Source organism: Podarcis filfolensis (genome assembly GCF_964270895.1).
Source record: "Podarcis filfolensis genome assembly, chromosome: 4".
NCBI lineage: Eukaryota > Metazoa > Chordata > Lepidosauria > Squamata > Lacertidae > Podarcis > Podarcis filfolensis.
Window position 1 is genome coordinate 91,150,718 of NC_139607.1, and position 19,943 is coordinate 91,170,660.

The following is a 19,943-nucleotide window of genomic DNA, read 5'->3' on the forward strand; positions in this document are numbered from 1 at the left end:
CACTAGCTAGAGGGGGATTGTGGTGACATTTAAAGCAGAATAAGCATAACTTGTGAACAATGGTGCATTAACTGAAATGGGGGGAGACTCCCAAGAGACAATTAAAGCTTTGATTCCAGCCTTCCTCTCCCTTTCCAAAGGAGACTTACAGCTGGAATCCTAAACCCACATTCTTTCAAATAGGCCCCGTTGAAATTAAAGCCACTTACTTGCAAGTAAACATGGTGAGGCCCTGGGCCCTTAGCCAGTCTAGCTTCCCTTTGTTAATTAAGGAACTTTGTTTGAAGTAGAAACTTGCAAGTTTGCGGAAAGCAAAGAGACCAGTTTACAAAAGAACCCCTTCAGCAATCCGTGGCAAGATTTATTTTTTTAAGAGTGACCCTTTGGGATTAAACAAACATTGATTAGCCAACAGTTTGTGCAAAGCAGCTGCGAACACTTCTTTTTTTTTTAAACCCCCCTTCAAGTTCAGCAAACTGTAATCCCAAAGATAAATTATTCTTCTGTGCCCAGCGTGCATTAATTTTGTTGTCTTTTGAGTAATTGGAGAGCGAGAGAACAAACATGTGGAGGCGATGGAGGATTAGAAACACATTTTGAGGAGAAAAAAACCCCTATTACTGGTTCTTGTCGCTGCACCAAAACCTTGCAACCTTTTCATCCTATCTGGAATTGGATAGGATTATGAGTAACGACACACCCTGTCTCGCAGGGATATAGGCTTCTTAAAACCACATCACAGAACAGGCTGAGTCATACAGCAACATCGATTCCTCAACCCACTCACCCCACTTCTTCTATCTTTATGAGAGCATTTTTAAAAAAATAAACACTCTGAGTTTATTTGGCTGTGTCCACTTAGTTAGTTAGCTGTACAAGCCAACTATTAATCCGTAGCTCCACCTAGTGGAAAGAGGAGTGCAGAGCAGTTTTGAGATGATGAACATTCATATACAGTCATACCTCTTCTTGCGAATGCTTCATGTTGCGTTTTTTTCGGGTTAAGAACGCGGCACACCCGGAAGTGTTTACTTCCGGGCTTTGCCGCACGCACAGAAGCGTTCTGTGCAGTTCACACATGCGCAGAAGCGCTCTATCGCACTTCACACATGCGCAGAAGTGCCGCTCTGGTTGTGGACTTTTCAGGGTGCGAACGGCACCCTGGAACGGATGGTGTCCGCAACCAGAGGTACCACTGTATAAAATAGATAGATAGCTAGAAGATGATAGATGATAGATAGATATAGATAGATAGATGATAGATAGATAGATAGATTATAGATAGATATAGATTGCTGTTGTTTAGTCGTTTAGTCGTGTGCGACTCTTTTTGACCCCATGTACCAGAAAACGCCAAGCACTCCTGTCTTCAACTGCCTCCTGCAGTTTGGTCAAAAGATAGATAGATAAATAGATACCCTTTAATCTTTAGTGCAAGAATGGATTATTGCATAAAGGCCTTTTAAAGTGATTATAGGAAGCAACAAAGACATCAATGGAGGTCTTGCAAGCAGCCTTCTAAGAAACAGTGGTTTGATTACATCTGTAGGAAGGTTTCGTTTGAACCAAGGAGGAAAACAACTATGTGTGTTTCAGGCAGTGAGCTGATTGGTCAACACCCACAACACAGGAAACTGCCCACTGGGTGACCTTGAGCCAGTCACTGTCTTTCCCCCTAACCTACCGCACAGGGCAGAGGTCAGCAAGGTTTATCTTGCCTGGGCCAGATCAGTCCCATGGACATCCCTCCGTGGGCCGGATCCCACGCCTGCGTATTTCGGTGTCTGCGCTAAATACTAAATAACTATAAAGTGAGTCCTAAAAATACACACCGCAAGGGTAAAAAGGTGATGGGTGGGGGGAACCAATAAAGGACTAAGCCTAGAATCCTACCTGTGCAACTTCTTCAAAAGGAAAAACAGAATAGCTCACCTGAAGTGTGCGGAAGGAGGCGGATTGACAGCTGAGCCAACATTCATCTCACTGGATTTCATGAATGCCATAGCAAATTGTAAAGCTGTGTTCACACTGCGGGCAAGGAACCTGCTGTGATTACTCTTCAAATAACTGTCTGTATTTCCCTCTTTGATGTGGCGTTTCCTAACACTTAAAAGCAGAGCAGCAGCACCTGCTGGGTTTTAAATGTTGTTTAGATTGCATGCTTGCCCAAGCTAATGTTGAAATCTCTCCCCTCCTGAACTATTAATTATAGTTTTCTCTGTGCCTAATTGAGACAGGCATGGAAGGGCGAAGGAAATTAAAGGGAAATCTGTGTTAATTTTTAATCCTAGCTGGATAAATGTTTCCCAAGACTGTGATCTGAAAGACTGCTCATGTGCTCAGTGTTCTGCTCATGGGCTTTCTGGAGATACAACACAAGACGACAAGCATTTGGGCTTCTTGCGTTCCTTTGTTTTTCATCCATATTCAGCGCTGCCCATCTTCCATTTCAGAACGAACCTGAGCAATGCACAAGCCGCCTTGTGTCTCTCAAACGTGGGTCCCCAGCTGTTGTTGGACTACAACTCCCATCATCCCTAGCTAGCAGGACCAGTGGTCAGGGATGATGGGAGCTGTCGTCTGACAACAGCACAAAATACTACCAAAATACAAAATCAACACATTTAAGACAGGCAGCAAAAGACACTTCAAAGCAAACACCTTGCAGAACTTGCACCATGTTTCAAAAGCTGCTAGGGACAGAAACATATTTGTTAACCATTTCAGATCAGCAGGGAGTTCCATAATTTTGATGCCACCACTGGAAAAGCCCTGTTTTTTCAACTGTCCAATGGATCTCATGAGTAAACAGGACAGGAAACAGTTGCCTCTGCTGCTGGTTTTGAAGCCCTGGGAAAGATTGTCTGTCTTGTTATCTCTGTGTTCCCAGGGACATTTCCAGCAACTGCATGTGACTGTATTTATTTTTTCCCCCAAAATTTTTTTATTAGTTTTCACAATATTTTAAACAAACAAACAAACAAGCACACAAGACAAACAAACATAAATCATAGCCTTATTGAAAATTACAGTTATTAACTTTGTTAAATGACTTCCTCGCTTCCCCTTGGTTGAATTTCATTGCATGTCCTTTTAATGGTTTTCTAAATCCCAATTTTTATGAAATTTAACTTAAACATTAACATCCTTAAATCTTCACCTTATGGAATTAAACATATTAATTCATCACTTAACATAAATAAAATCCTAAGCCCATTAAGTATCTGCAAGCAACTGCATGCGACTCTATGGGGTTTGGGTTGTTGTTTTCTTTTCCCAGGAACTGCCTCTGTTGCAGTAGCCGGCATCCTGGCAGCCTTGAGGATCACAAAGAACAAGCTTTCTGACCACAAATTTGTCTTCCAAGGAGCTGGAGAGGTAGGATTCCTGTTACTCCTGAGGAAAGGCCAAACAAGTCACCGTTTTCCTTTTGCTCATTCCTTTTTCTCTTTTGAAATAGCTGGACAGAAATCTGAAAGCAGTGAAGTCATCGTAAGCCTCAGGAGGCGGGGGTAGTTTTGAGCTTTGCAGCTCTCCTCACATGGTAGCTTTGCAGAAAGAGATTACACAGCTGTGAGGGAGACGGCCCAGAACGACCCTTGTGTTTATGGCTTGGGATGTGAGCCTACATTTGTGCCAAGTCCCTAAAGATCCCGCAGTGTTTCGTAGAGAATGAGACATGACCCACGGCTACCCATATTTCACAGGCTTCTGCTTTGTGTCTAGCGAATGAAGTAAACAGTGCTTCAGATTATTTTAATTAAAAAAAAATAACACACAAAAACCAAAACCAGCCAGAAACCAGAATCACCTACCTTCCCAAGTGATTTTTCTTTATGGTTTTTTTTCCCCCACTGAGGGAATGAATTAGAATTACAGAATTGCACAGTTGGAAGAGACCACAAAGGTCCTTTAATTCAACCCCTTGGTAAATGCAGGTTCTATAGTGCAGAAATGGATGACCACCCATCATCTCCTTAGGAGTCTCCAGCAAAAGAGAGCCCTCCCCCTCCCAAGTCTGCCTGTGCTCACTATCAAACAACTCTAACTGATAGGCAATTTCTCCTAATAGAGGAAATGATTGGTGGTGGTGGTTGATTAGATTTATATATCGCCTTACATCAAAAGATCTCAGAGCGGTTCACAAGACCAAAGCACAAATAAATACCGAATTTTTCACTCCTTAAGATGCACATTTTTCCTCCTAAAAAGTAAGGGGAAATGTGCGTCTTATGGAGCAAATGCACTGGACGGCAGAGGGATCCTTCGGCTGCCGCTGCAGTCGCGAGCTGAGGGATGCCTCCACAGCCGGAGCCATGGCTCCTGTCTGTCACTCGCTGTGAAGCAAGCAGAGCAAGAGCTGCTGACACGCTCTGTGCAGCTCTCGCTTTAAAGCAAGAGCCGCAGAGAGCGTGTAAGCGGTTCTTGCTCTGCTGGCTTTACAGCGAGGCAGGAGGAGGGACGGACGGGAGCAAGCAAAGCGAGAGCCGCTTACATGGCTTCTGTCCCACTTTGCGCAGCTCTCACTTTGCTTGCCCATCCCTCCTCCCACCTCACTGTAAAGCAAGCAAAGCACCTGTCCTGTGTCTCCTCCTCCTCTTCTTGCTCCGGCGTCACCACGCTTTACAGTGAGGCGGGAGGAGGGATGGGCAAGCAAAGTGAGAGCTGCGCAAAGTGGGACAGAAGCCATGTAAGTGACTCTTGCTTTGCTTGCTTTAAAGCAAGAAAAGCGAGAGCTGCTTACACGCTCTGCGCAGAATATTTTTTTTCTTGCTTTCCTCCTCTAAAAACAAGGTGCGTCTTGTGGAGCGAAAAATACGGTAGTTAAAACAGAAACAATACACACACACCCCAAAAAACCCCACAATTAAAAGACTATAGAATATTAATCAGCCAAAGGCCTGGTTAAAGAGGAACGTTTTTGCTTGGCATCCAAAGATATGTAATGAAGGCACAGGCAGGCCTGCCTGGGGAGAGCATTCCACAAAAGGGGAGCCACTGCAGAAAAGGCCCCGTTCTTGTATCGCCACCCTCCAGACCTCTTGTGAAGGAAGCACATGAAGAAGGGCTTCAGAAGATCACAGAGTCTGGGTCTGTTTATATGGGGAGAGGTCATCCTTGAGGCATTGCAGTCCTGAGGCTTTAGAGGTCAGCACCAGCACTTTGAATTAGGCCCGTAATTGGCTGTCTTTTCTGCCTGCGTTTTCAGGCGGCGATGGGCATAGCTCACCTGATTGTGATGGCCCTGGAGAAGGAAGGAATTTCAAGGGAAGAAGCTATCAAAAAAATCTGGATGGTGGACTCCAAGGGACTCATTGTAAAGGTATTAACAACAGGTCTATGCTCCCCATCCTGGGACAAGTCTGGGGGAAGGCGGGGAGGGGGGAGAGCAGCTTTGCAAATGTTTGGGATGGTTCAGTGCAGAAATGAGAGAAGCACATTGTGAAGAGCACCTATTGGCTAGCACCCATGGCCACAAACACATGTATGCCAATATAACTTGACAGTCCAGCATGCTGCTGTATAATACTTGTCTGTAATACAGTTTGCAATGGTTAGTTCACAGGACTCATGGAATCCTGTCCCATTTTCATCCTCTGTTCCTTTTGAAAACCAAGCCCAGTTCCCCAAGGCCTCTGAACATAGGTATATATTAGTTATATTAGTGGGACATTCCAGGATCAAATCAGAAACTGGGACAGTGTCTGTAAATCAGGGACGTCCCTGGAAAATAGAGACACTTGGAGGGTCTGAAATTACCGTCTTGCACCAACTTCAGATAGCACTCGGACTTTGGGGAGTCTCCAGAGGAAAGGAGCTTCTCCAGCATTTGTGGGGCACCCACCAAGAACAAGTCACAAGTTCTTGGTGCCCAGGTGGCATAATCTTAGCAGATCTCTGGTGCTAGGGCAAAGGCGACTGCTTCAAGTCTATCACCTTTTGCTTTGTTTGACTCCCAGGGCAGAAGTCACTTGAACCATGAGAAGGAGATGTTTGCTCATGACCATCCCAACGTGAAGACCCTGGAGGAAGTGGTGAAGGCAGTAAAACCAACAGCCATCATTGGTAACTGTTATGTTCCCAATTGCTTTGGAACGCTTGCTTTTGTTTTTATATTGCTGCTTTTAAGCAGTGCTTTTTAGACTGCAGCCTTAAGAGATAAACCATTTCCTGATGGTTTTGTTGTTGTTCTTTCCTTACCTGTTGCAGGTGTGGCTGCTATTGCTGGTGCTTTCTCTGATCAGATTCTGAAGGACATGGGGTCTTTCAACAAGAGGCCGATTGTGTTCGCCCTGAGCAACCCTACAAGCAAAGCAGAATGCACTGCAGAACAGTGTTACCGCTTAACTGAGGTATAAGATTCCCCTTCCTCCTGCTTTCATTTCATTTTTGATTAATTGATTAAATTTAATAATTGTGTACCACTTGACTGCAAGGAAACCTCTAAGTGGCTTGCAAAAATATATAACGGCACATTAAGGTTACTGGTTTTAAAAACAAGCAAACAGTTAAAGACAGCTGCTTTAAAAATATTACTGCCTTGCCACCCCATTCTCTGCTGAGCCGCTGAATGTAATTACAGAATCCCAGGCGCTTCTCCAAAGTTGTGCTTCCGTTGGGAAAATTGAGACACAGCGGAAGCTACTAGCTACTGTCTTTAAGATATATGGTTTATTAGAACATGTATACACTTGGAGGGGATGCGGGTGGCGCTGTGGGTTAAACCACAGAGCCTAGGGCTTACCGATCAGAAGGTTGGCGGTTCGAATCCGTGCGACGGGGTGAGCTCCCGTTGTTTGGTCCCTGCTCCTGCCAACCTAGCAGTTCGAAAGCACCTCAAAGTGCAAGTAGATAAATAGGTACTGCTCCGGCGGGAAGGTAAACGGCATTTCCGTGTGCTGCTCTGGTTCGCCAGAAGCGGCTGAGTCATGCTGGCCACATGACCTGGAAGCTGTACACCAGCTCCCTTGGCCAATAAAGCGAGATGAGCGCCACAACCCCAGAGTCGGCCACGACTGGGCCTAATGGTCAGAGGTCCCTTTACCCTTTACCTTTATACACTTGGAAGTCTGCAGTGGAGGGGGTGCAGAACATTAAAGCCCAAAAGTGTGTCAAGTTGCCCCTCTCATCGCTTCAGCAAAAGCAGCAGTCAGTCATGGCTCTTGGTCTCTCAGTGCAGTTTCCTCCAGTCGGCCGTCAAGATGTTCTTACCTCCAGCCCCCGCCTAGAGTTCTGGCCTTCCCAGCAATTCATGGATTCAGAATCACAGAATTGTAGAGTTGGAAGGGACCACAAGGGTCACATAATACAACCCCCTGCAATGCGGCACCCTCTACCACCGACGGAAAGGGCACCTGCCCCCCCTTCCTCTGCCAGCGATTGAAGAAACCAAGGCCGCTGCTACAAAGGCTGCAAGTTTCCTTTCGGTTTCCAGTTCCACCCAAGCTGCCTGGCATTCTCGCAAGTCTCTCAAGGTGCCCAAATCTTTCTCACTCTCTTTGCAGGGCCGAGGCATATTTGCGAGTGGGAGCCCGTTCTCCAAAGTGACCCTGCCAAATGGACAGACCTTCTTCCCAGGCCAAGGGAACAACGCCTATGTTTTCCCAGGAGTTGCTCTGGGAGTGATCGCCTGTGGAGTCCGGCATATCTCCGACGATATCTTTCTCACCACAGCAGAGGTTTGGGAAATTCCTTTCCTTCTGCCACCATTGCGGCGGCGAATTTCTCAGGACTGCGCCCACTACCCCTTTCTGCCTCGTCCTTTCAGAACTCCTTCCCAGGGCACATACACCTTCTGTTTTCAGGCCTACCCTCCCCCCAAGTCCCCTTTCTCACAAGGCACAGGAGCAGACCCAGGTTTATCTGTGAGGGAAGCTGTTTAGTTTATTTTTCTTTTATAAAATTTATACACTGCCTTCGGGAGAAGAAAAGGCTAAGGAGGAAACTCTACACAAATCCGAAGTGGAGTCCCTAAGATGGTTGGATGGCGCCTTGTAGGCCTCCTTCCGGCAATGTATTGCTCTGCTGTCCTTTGGACCACATCAGTGAGGCTGAGAGTGGGGTCTTGTCGTCTGGGCAGCCCAGAACCTCCATCCACACTGCCCAGGCTTGTGCCCCGGAGAGGCCACTTACTGTATTTTCCACTCCATAGGACACACTTTTTCCCTCTTAAAAGGGGGAAAGTCTGTGCGTACTATGGAGCGAATGCAGGGGGGAGGCAGGCAGGAAAAGCCCCCAAGAGCCGCACACAAGCTTTGTGCGGCTCTTGCGGGCTTTTCCCCAGGAGGGAGAAGGGACCGCTGCTCCCCAACCTGTTCTGGGGGCTGGGGTCGGGAGAAGCTTGGGCTTCCCCTGCGCCCAGCCCCGCGGCTAAAACGGAGAAGCCTGAAGCCCCCGGAGCGCTCAGGGGGCTTCAGGCAGCTATCCGCAAGCCTTCGGAGCGCAGCGGGATAGCCGCCTGAAGCCTGGAGAGCGGGAGGGGTCGGTGTGCACCGACCACTCCCGCTCTCCAGGCTTCGCTTCGCTGGAGAGGCCCTGCACAGTTTTCCCTCTCTGCACAGTGCCCCTTCAATGAAGCGGGAGAAGAAATGGAAGGGGCTCCGTTTCTCCTGCCACTTCGCTGAAGGGGCGCTAAGCAGAGAGGGGGAGAATTTTTTTTTTCCTGTTCTCCCCCTCCTATGGTCCGGTGCGTCCTATAGAGCGAAAAATACGGTAAGTGCTGCTAACACAGCAGTCTGGCTTCACACCCGGAGGCACACTCCATTGTCCCTTGAGACAGATAAATGCCGACAAGATTGCAAACGAACAAACAAACCTCGAAGTGATTTTGCAAAACATTCAAGAGATAAAATCAGCAAGGAGTTGAAAACCAGACTGAAATGTACAACAACCTTCTACATGTCTGCATAGGCTTGCCTAAACAAAAATGTCTTTATCAGGCACCTGCTTGATATCAATAGGCAGGGAATTTTCTATTATCTTACCTAGGCAGCTGGGGAAGGCTGCCTAGGTAGGATAATAGTCTCAGTGAAGACTACCAGTGAAGAGCTCACATTCAGAAGGCCTTCGCGTTTATCTTGCTGAAAATCCGCACGACTCTCTCTCTCCTTTCCTCCCCTTGCTAGTCAATCGCAGAAGAGGTCACTGAAGAGAATCTTGCAGAAGGAAGGTTGTATCCGCCTCTGAGCTCCATTCGAGGTGTCTCCTTAAAAATCGCTGTCAAAGTAAGTTTCGTGGCCTTTTCCATTTTGGCGAGGTTGAAATGGTACATCGGAGGTCTTCCTCTTGAAAACAAAATGGTCCCTCTGCCTTTTTGCAAGTACCTTGCAAGTACCTTGCAAAATGGTACTTAAATACTAGGGTGCAGGCTTACCTGACAAGCATAAACAGCACTGTTTAAGTACCACCAACTCGCTACACCCACGTAAGAGGGGATCAGCTTAGGGCTCAACGAGATCCTCTCGCTTCCCTGCTGAGCATTTGTGGGCGTATCCCCTTGCGAACAGCAGTCTAGTCGCATAAATGTGGATATGGGTTAAAATCAATCAAACTCGTTATCACAGTCAGGACAAGCACACAAAAATATATAGAATAACACCAAAAGAGAAAACCATAACAATAAAATTGCTAACAACTGTATTGTACTATAGGGTGATATACAAATTTACCAGGCTACTATAAAACACCAGGCACAAAGAACATAACAACAAGTTTACTAAAACCAGTCCCTGTTGAGTTTTACATGCTGCCGAAGAATGTTTAGCCACCCTGGGAGAGGTGGGTGCCTTCTGATCTGAAAGGAGTTAGAGAAGCATAGAATGCCATCTGATTGTCCTGGGAATTTTCATTAAAAGGGTTCATTAAAAATCTTAGATATAGCACAATAAAAAGAGCAATATGTAAGAGCATGGGTTATTGATTCTACCTCTGCATATATTACTATTTACTATTCCCATTGCTCGGTCCCTGCTCCTGCCAACCTAGCAGTTTGAGAGCACGTCAAAGTGCAAGTAGATAAATAGGTACCGCTCCAGCGGGAAGGTAAACGGCATTTCCGTGCGCTGCTCTGGTTCGCCAGAAGCAGCTTACTCATGCTGGTCACATGACCCGGAAGTTGTACACCGGCTCCCTCGGCCAATAAAGCGAGATGAGCACCGCAACCCCAGAGTTGGCCACGACTGGACCTAATGGTCAGGGGTCCCTTTACCTTTTATCTTGAAGGCACCAGATAGGAGGAAGCCACTCTATTCCTTCTTGTCTTTCTCTTGCTTTTAGGTTGTCGACTATGCCTACAAAAACAACTTGGCCTCCTGGTACCCGGAACCGGAAGACAAAGAAGCCTTTGTCAAATCCCTCATCTACAGCCCTGACTACGATTCCTTCATTATAGATAATTACCAGTGGCCGCAGGAAGCCATGCAGACTCAAAACATTTGATGTTCCTCTCTCTCTCTCTCTCTCTTTTGGTCTTAAAGAGACTCTGATCCTTAAGATGCTCCCATTTCTAGCACCTCGGATATCAGTAGGTCTTCAAGCTTATAGATTCCTCAGCTTATAGATGGAGGGGGGTGAGCAAGCACCCATCTTTCCTTGGTGCCGTTTTTCCATTCTTCCTTTCTTTTCAAAGAAAAACGCACACATACCTGAGCCAGAAATAACGCAACAGGGGCCATTTGCGTTCCCAAACAAATGCACTGACACGTCGAGGTCGGCACAAGATGGCTCCATCCTGTTGTCTTCCCTCTCTTAGTTTAAGCGCATGCCACAACTTTGGGGAAATGTTCTGCAGTGGGGACGCCGTCCCCCAAAATGCCCCACAGCTCTGGCATAACCCCACTGCCCTTCCCAATGTTAGTGCTTGGAACAGAACTCCAGTAAACCCCACAATAGCAGTGGCTGAGACGCCTTACAACTAGGGATGTGGCCAAATCTGTCAATTTCACTTTCTTTCGCATCTCCCTCTCCCCCATTCGTAAGCTCAGTTCCCCACAATTCCACATCAGTTTGTGACTTTTTTTTTAAAAAAAAAAAAGGCCACACGGAAATCCATCATCTTTTTCCTGATATACACATTCTTGTACGCAATTTTGCCTTACATACGCATTTCTGCAAGCATTTGCCCCTAACAGAATGCATTTTGTACCTTATTTTAATTGACGCATTTTTAAATGCACACTTTCTCCTGATATTGGTATTCTTATACACATTGGTTGGTTGGAGCAGTGCACCACAAAACTCAAGAGAAGTTCAGATTTAAAAGGATAGCTGTCTTTGATTCAGGAATAATAATAATAAAATAAAATTTTATTTATATCCCGCCCTCCCCAGCCGAAGCCGGGCTCAGAGCGGCTAACAACATTCTAAAATCAATTCATTATAAAATCAGTTCAAATCAAATTAATAGCAACCATTGGGCTGGAGTGAAATTTTGGTAGCTCTCCATTGAAATGTGAACCAAAACAAATTTCTCCCCCCTCTCAACCACAAAGCAATCACTGCCACTGCTGCAGTGAGTTGGAGGCTGTTGCAAGAGTTATCAGACAACAAGCTGGAAGGCGTGCAGAAGAAGGCAACCAAGATGACCAAGGGTCTAGAAACCAAGCTTTATGAGGAACAGTTGAGGGAGCTGGGTTTGTTTAGCCTGGAAAGAGAGGAGATACGATAGCCATCTTCAAATATCTCAAGCGCTGTCACATGAAAGCTGGAGCAAGGTTGTTTTCTCCTGCTCCAGAGGATAGGACAAAAACCAATGACTTCAAGGAGATTCCGACTAAACCTCAGGCATAACTTTCTGACAGCCTGAGGTGTTCTGTAGTGGAACGGACTCCCTTGTCTCACAAATTAATTTATTTTTTTTTTTAAATTGAACTTCTCCAGATTTTGACATGCAATTCTCTAACCAAAACCTGGCATATTTATTAGGGGAAAGTGTGCACAGATATGCTTACATTGGGGAAAGTAATGGAGGTAAATGGATTACATTGCCCTTTCTTAACGCCGCTTTTGCAACCGCTGCTAACAAGTTCTGTTGAAAAAGGAACTTGGCTGGTTCTGAGCGGAAACAGCATCTATTGCAACTGCAGCAAATATAGACGATTGCTTGCTATTCTGCATCAGCAGTCCCTTCCCCTTCAGATTTGATGTGGACAGGCTGCTTGGACGCGTGAAACCAACCACCTGTCTCCTTGATCCTTGCCCATCCTGGCTAATAAAAGCAAGCCGGGAAGGGCTGGGCGATGGGCTCTGCGGGGTGGTGAATGCTTCCCTCTGTGAGGGAACATTCCCAGATCCGCTGAAAGAGGCAGTCATTAAACCGCTTCTTAAAAAACCATCTTTAGACCCGGCCAGTATGGCCAACTATCGCCCAGTCTCAAATCTTCCATTCTTGGGCAAGGTGATTGAGCGCGTGGTTACTGAACAACTCCAGGCACGCCTGGAGGATGCGGACCATTTGGATCCCTTCCAATCAGGATTCAGGCCTCATCATGGGACTGAAACTGCCTTGGTCGCGCTGGTTGATGATCTCCGGCGAGCTAGGGACAAAGGTGAGAGTTGTTTCCTGGTTCTGCTGGATCTCTCAGCGGCCTTTGATACAATCGACCATAACATCCTTCTGGACCGTCTAGAGGGGCTGGGAGCTGGGGGCACTGTTATGCAGTGGTTTCGCTCCTTCCTCCTGGGCCGTGTTCAGAAAGTGGTGGTGGGGGATGAGTGTTCAGACCCCTGGGCCCTCACTTGTGGGGTGCCTCAGGGTTCCGTCCTCTCCCCCATGCTTTTTAACATCTATATGAAGCCACTGGGAGAGATCATCAGGGGGTTTGGACTGGGTGTCCATCAATATGCAGATGATACCCAGCTCTACCTCTCTTTCAAATCAGAAGCAGTGAAGGCAGTGAAGGTCCTGTGTGAGTGCCTGGAGGCAGTTGGAGGATGGATGGCGGCTAATGGATTGAGGTTGAATCCTGACAAGACAGAAGTACTGTTTTTGGGGGACAGGGGGCGGGCTGGTGTGGAGGACTCCCTGGTCCTGAATAGGGTAACTGTGCCCCTGAAGGACTAGGTACGCAGCCTGGGAGTCATTTTGGACTCACAGCTGTCCATGGAGGCGCAGGTCAATTCTGTGTCCAGGGCAGCTGTCTACCAACTCCACCTAGTACGCAGGCTGAGACCCTACCTGCCCGCGGACTGTCTCGCCAGAGTGGTGCATGCTCTGGTTATCTCCCGCTTGGACTACTGCAATAGGGCTACCTTTGAAGGTGACTCGGAAACTACAACTAATCCAGAATGCGGCAGCTAGACTGGTGACTGGGGGCGGCCGCCGAGACCACATAACACTGGTCTTGAAAGACCTACATTGGCTCCCAGTACGTTTCCGAGCACAATTCAAAGTGCTGGTGTTGACCTTTAAAGCCCTAAACGGCCTCGGCCCAGTATACCTGAAGGAGCGTCTCCACCCCCATCATTCTGCCCGGATGCTGAGGTCCAGCGCCGAGGGTCTTCTGGCAGTTCCCTCATTGCGAGAAGCAAAGCTACAGGGAACCAGGCAGAGGGCCTTCTCGGTAGTGGCGCCTGCCCTGTGGAACACCCTCCCATCAGATGTCAAAGCGATAAATAACTACCTGACATTCAGAAGGCATCTTAAGGCAGCCCTGTTCAGGGAAGTTTTTAATCTGTGATATTTTAGTGTATTTTTGGTTGCTATGGAAGCCGCCCAGAGTGGCTGGGGAAACCCAGCCAGATGGGTGGGGTACAAATAAATTATTATTATTATTATTATTATTATTATTATTATTATTATTTGCCCTCAATTCTCTCACACAAATATCATTTGGTACCAGGTATTGCGAAGTTTTGATGATTCCTTTGCAAGGCTGTCCTCATGTCAGGATACGTTCTGCAGAGTATCAGCTACGACGATGAAATTTTAACCTCAGGGACTACAGTTTTATTTTTAAATGTTGTTTATTTTACTGAGCGCAAGGCAGTACCCAAAGTATCATGGTGCTTGGATTTGATAGGAGGAAGCGTGCATGGGAAAATCGCATGGAGCTTTTATACCTGACGCAGGAGCCCCTTTTGAATAGTGCTTAGTATTGCTGGCCATTCATTCAAAAGTTTGCTATCAAGGCTTTGTTCCATAATGAGAGCCCTGTTTAGTCAGATTAAAGTTCCACCTATCCAGCATTCTGCTTTTATAATTGTAGCCAATCAGATGCTATCAAGAAGCCCATAAGCAGGGTATGAAAGCAACAGCCTCTCCCCTTTGCAACATCTGCAAAGCTAAGCAGGTTCTGGTGTGGTTTCAAATTGGATGGACTGTATGTCGAGATTCCTGCATTCCAGGGGGTTGGGCTAGATGGCCCTTGAGGTTCCTTCCAAGTCCATGATTCTATAACTGGTGTTACTCAATGGTATTCTGTCCCTGAAAGCCATGAACACGTCTGTCTTGAGTCTTGCCTTGGATGCGATTTCACAGCACCAAAACCAAAAGAGAACAATTGTAGCAGCTGTTTCTGAGCCTGCTAAATCTGAACCAAAGTGTTTGGCATATTTTTTTTCCTCCACAAGAGGAATAATAAAATGGGCAGCGGGCAGGGAGAGCAGAGGGGGAGAAAGCACAAATTCCGGAACAGGAGAAAATTGGAATTAATGGGCGTGGAGGCTGACGCAGATGAACGGTGCCTGCAACAGTGGCTTGTGTTCATTTTGTGACCTTTTAAAGATGTAAGTTTTCTTGCCAATGGTAATTGTCCTGCTCGCAGAAGTCTAGCACTTGCTATGTTCTCCTTCAGTGCCGCACTGGTAACAATGCAACACCAGGATGCAGTGTTATTCCAGAGGTATTGTGCAAGTGAGGATAGAGATGGACCGTGGGGCATTGTGGGAAAACATCATATCTACCAATAGCAGGGCAGCTGCTGCATGCAGAGTCAGCCAAACAGTATCCATTATTTTTTAAAGGATACAGAGGATTTTTTCTTGTCACCATCCGTCCCCCCGTCTGAAACACCCCCCTTTCACCAAAAACATCTCCTTTTGCAGCCATTGGCCCACAAAGAGCCGGCACTTTTGCACCTTGGCACTAACTCTCTGCTAACATCTAAGTACCAATAATTGGTTCCAACTGGCAACAGGACTAGAAACTTGGGTCTTTAATCTTTAAAAATGGAACCTTCCAATAATATGTTTGCAGGAAGCAGGAAGAGAGAATTGCTGTCCCTGGAGCTCCTCGTCTTGAGCTGGAGTTGTAGCCTGGCAAATGGGTCATTTGGTGCCTACATTTCCCCCTGCTGGGATAGCTGGGTAGCTCAGTTGGTTAGAGCATGGTGCTGACAACGTCAAGGTTGCAGGTTCAATCCCAGTAAGGGACAGCTGCACATTCCTCCATTGAAGGGGTAGGACTTCCAGCTCAGGGTTCCTTCCAACTCTATGATTCTTGAAGGATTACAAGTTTGTAGCTGCATGAGTAAGAATAGCTTTCAGAGTTATAAAGACTCAGGTTCCAGAAGACAGAGTACACATCTGCTGTCATATGAATTTGCAGGACTTTTAGAAGAGAACATGAACTATAGGCTGTTTTTAACACAATAAAAGAAATCAACTAGGGGTGAATTATAATCACAGTGCAATCACCTTTTAAACTAAATTGCATCTCACCAAATAGTGCTCTTAGCTGCTTCTTTTTCAAAACCAGTATTTCAGATAGTCAGTAATTTTCTGCAAATGCCAGGCTGCGGACAACAAAACCCTTTTGTAACTCCAGTTGACCTGTTCAGGATCTTTTGCTTCCCGGTGTGATTGCTTTAATTCTAAATTTCTTTTAAGTGCCATGCCTGAATTAGAACGAGAATTATAAGAATACACACACAAACACACTCACACACAGCGCTTCTGGCATTTAATATGAAAAGAAAGAAGCTATTTGCAGGTGCTTGTAATGGCGGTATGTGATTGAGCTCACAGCGTGTCTGTTCTCAAGTCTAACTATGATTGGGGGCACTTGAAACACAGAGTGAAAATCATCTTGAAATAATTCTGCCCCCATGAACTTCCCATTTGGTTTATCATTTACCTACTGTCATTGTTTACCGGCTAAAGCAGGGGTCAGCAAAGCTTACCAGGCATGGGCCAGATCACTCCCGCGGAGATCCTCTGTGGGCCGGACTGGTGCAGCGCAACGCCGGAAATCACTTTGCGCATGCCCAGACGCCAAAAATCGTGCCTGAGCGGAAACAATTTTAGGCATCTGGGCATGCGCAGAAGCGATTTCCAGCACCACAGACATGCGCAGACATGTTTTCCAGCGCCTGGGCACGCGCAGAAGCGATTTCCAGAGCCGCAAAAGAGAGTCCCCGCACTGCACTGTGCCACTTTAGTGCAGCGCACAGAGACTCGCCAAGTGGGCGGCTCGGTTCAGGGGCAGCTCATGGACCGGTTAAGCGACCCTCATGGGCCGCTTCTGGCCCATGGGCCTTGGGTTGCCAACCTCTGGGCTAAAGACTGTCATTGCCACTGTGGAGTTTGGAACTGACAGGGTCAGTACTCCGGTGTGTCCTGTGTCTGAGAAGAAAAGGAGGGGGAGCAGAAGGAGGGGCTTGTCGCAGAGAAGTGACGCACAAAGTCTTTCTGTTTCCTCACTCAGTTTCACTTCTCGGTGAGCAGCAGAAGCTGCGTGTGTGCTCCTGGAGCACGGAAGAGAATGTCTGAAGTTTCGGACGGTTTTATTGCTTTGTAAATAAACGCTTCTAGAGATAAGAACTGAGCTGTCTTTGGACTTGATTTATCCCTCATCTCACACGGACGGGACCGCTGCAGCTCTGCTCCCCTGCCGCGTCAACTTCCAGCAGAGCGACGCAGGGAAGTGTGACTGGACGCAGGGGTTTGATTTATGCAAGAGGTTATGGACGTGTCGTGTTTCCTGACAAGTGTGAGAAGGGAGGAAATTACCAGCGTCGGTTTGCTGTAAATCTCCTGCCAGGGAAGGGCAGTGGGAGATGCCGGAGAGAGGAGCCAAGAGCCAGAAGGAACGGCTGCTTCAAAGGTCCGGCTTGCTGGCAAACTTGTGAGTACGCTGAAGCCCCGGGGGGAGGAAGAATGGCTGCTGCACAGGCACAGCAGAGCCAAGAGAGCTACCCCGGTGAGAGGCTGAATGGGGCCAACTGGGAGGCCTGGTCAAGAGGAGCAAGGGGGTGGTTTGTGGCCACAGGGCTCTGGAGTTTAGCCCAGAAGGAGCCAGCCCCACCCATGCATGCTGATTCTCTGCTGAGTGAAAGAGAGCAGAGAGAGCTTTGCTTCTTGAAAGCAAGTGTGGACGCTTTGCTGTTGCCCCACCTGGAGGGCGTTAAATCGGCTCAGGCCGCGTGGCAGGTGCTGAGGAGCCTGTGCGAAGGCTCAGCAGGAGCCAAGGGCCGGGAGAAAGCCGAGGGCCAAGGGAACAAGCCCCAGGCCGGAGTGGGAGCCACATCAGAGGGGGCTAGAAAATGCCCAGAGAGAGCACCAAGCCCAGTGGGGGCTGTTCCAGGAAGCTGTTTCTCTGCTTCGACACCTTTGTGTGCTGGAGAGCGGCTGAGAGCTGTGGAACAGGGCAGAGACTGCACCCCAAGAGCGAGTGGGGGGGCAGGCCAGGCAGGCCATTCCAAGAGCTCTGAGGAAGCGAAAGGCTTCGAAAGTTGTTTGTGCTTTGACGCAACGTCCAACAGCGCTGGGAAGCATCCGCTAGAGGCCCAGGCTGCCAAGGACACTGGCCGGCGTGGAATGTCAACAAAGCAGGTTCCCAGGGCAGGTTCCCAGCAACGGCGTGGGAAAGCTGCAGGCGGGGAGAAAAACAAAGACAAGGCTTCTTATCACCACCTCACAGCTGCGCTAGCGTCTCTGAGAAAAGACAAGAGCCTTAGCCCGGGAGAGGCTGTCGCCATGGCAACCGATGGGAGTGCTAGCAACGCCTTGGCATCTGTGGAAAACAACCAGAGACACTCTTTATCTCTCGTCATCGATTCAGGCGCCACGCATTGTTTAGTGACATCGTCTGGGCATTTGAGGAACTGCAAGACAGTTAAAACTGGACGCTATGTTACTTTAGCTGATGGGTCTCAAAGACCATTGACTGAAACTGGTCTTCTTTATTGCTCTTTCATAGACCATTGGATAGAAGCTTTTGTGGTACCAGAGCTTGCCCACTGTCTTCTAAGCGTGCCAGCCCTTATGGCTGCTGGTTTTGATGTTTTGTTTTCTAACAATGTGTGTTCCTTTTTCAGGAATGGGAAGAAGATCCACAGTGTCCAGAGAAGAGGCACGCTCTTCCTGATTGAGATGCCCCTTGAAGATGGGGCTGGTGGGAAAATGGGGCTGGTGGAAAATGGGGCTAGTGGAGAGTCCATTGAAGATGCCCAAGGGCAGTGTGCCAATGTCCCACCACACCATGATTGCTTACACCTATGGCATCGCAGGTTTGGACATGCAGGGTGGTCATATGTGAGGAAGGCCACAGACAACACCATTGGGTGCAGGTTCAAGGCATGTGACAAATACCTAGATTGTCAAGCCTGTAAGCAATCAAAGGTTGTAACATGCTCATATCCCAGGTCTGAGAGGAAAACCAGTAAACCCTTTGAACTTGTTCATTCAGATTTGTCGGGACCCATGCCGACACCTTCGTTAGCTGGTTCTAAGTGGGTTTTGGTTCTGGTTGATGATTTTACAAAACATGCTTGGCTATTTGCACTGAAACAGAAGTCAGAGGCAGCTGCACTGATCAGGGATTGGATCACAGCGGTAGAACTACGGTTCTCTACCAAAGTAGTGTCCTTTCAAACCGATCGTGGGGGGGAGTTTACAGGTTCTGCGCTGCAATCGTTCTTCAGGCAGAAGGGTATCAGTCATCGACTGACGGCCCCCCACTCTCCGCAACAAAATGGGGTTGCAGAGAGGAAGTTTCGCACGCTGCAGGAGTCAGCGAATGCTATGCTGGCAGACTCAGGTCTGCCACAGCGCTTTTGGGCCGAAAGTTTCCGAACGGCTTGTTTCCTGCAGAACAGAGTGTTCAATTCCAGTGTAGGGGACACACCGTACTTTCTGCTTCATCGGAAAAAGCCGAAGGTCCATTTTCTGCGCACTTTTGGATCTACAGCTTGGGTTCTGATTCCAAAGGCCATGCGCAGAAAAGGTGAGCCAAGATCCAGGAAGATGATCTTTGTAGGCTATGAGCCGGGTTCAAAGGCATGGCGCTTCGCATACCCTGCTGGCAACCAGTCCAGGCTGCTTATTAGCGGCAGTGCTGAGTTTTGCGAGCAGAGTGGGTGGAAGCGGCTTCACGGAAATCCGGAAATCCTGGTAGAATCAGATGAGGAAGAGGAAGAGGGTGAGGCTGAACCTGTTGCTGATGAGCACAGTCCACAGCCACAGAGTCCAGAGCCGGGATCTCCAAGGGAGATGCTCCATGTCTCTCCAAAAGGGAGTCCCAGGACCCCTCCACAGGTCTCTGTCAAGTCTGAGCCAAGAAGGGAACCATCCTCGCCAGCAGAACCAGCTGTTCGCCCTAAACGGCGCAGCAGGTCAGAGGGGGATGATGCTGACATGGAAGATAGGAGGGTTGATCCAGGTGAATCAGGCGCAGTTCCAGAATTCACGCTGAGGAGGTCAGCAAGATCAACCAAAGGGAAGCCACCTGAAAGGTATGAAGCCACGAGTGTCTGGGTTGGTGTGGCTAGATGTGAACCTGAATCCTTTGAGGATGTTCAGAAGTTGCCTCGGGAAGAAGCCAGCAAATGGCATGAGGCGATGCAGAAGGAGATGAACTCTATGAAGTCTCTAGGAGTGTTCTCACTCACACAGCTGCCGGCTAACCAGCAAGCTGTAGGCTGCAGATGGGTTTACCGTCTTAAACCCACAGAAGCAGGAGAGCCACAGTACAAAGCGAGATTAGTGGCGCGTGGATTTACGCAGAA

The 19,943-nt window shown here is 47.9% G+C and overlaps 1 protein-coding gene across 1 annotated transcript in view; it reads left to right on the top strand.

The window, feature by feature from the left end:
* ME3 (malic enzyme 3) overlaps positions 1 to 11,013 on the top strand; it is an 86,783-nt gene extending 75,770 nt beyond the window's left edge. Inside the window, exons 9-15 of the mRNA XM_083609919.1 lie at positions 3,281 to 3,378; positions 5,210 to 5,323; positions 5,961 to 6,066; positions 6,211 to 6,353; positions 7,506 to 7,679; positions 9,126 to 9,224; positions 10,276 to 11,013. Coding sequence (XP_083466045.1) covers positions 3,281 to 3,378; positions 5,210 to 5,323; positions 5,961 to 6,066; positions 6,211 to 6,353; positions 7,506 to 7,679; positions 9,126 to 9,224; positions 10,276 to 10,437 — 896 coding nt within the window. The 3' untranslated portion in view covers positions 10,438 to 11,013. The remainder of the gene's footprint in view (positions 1 to 3,280; positions 3,379 to 5,209; positions 5,324 to 5,960; positions 6,067 to 6,210; positions 6,354 to 7,505; positions 7,680 to 9,125; positions 9,225 to 10,275) is intronic.
* The last annotated feature ends 8,930 nt before the right edge of the window (positions 11,014 to 19,943 follow it).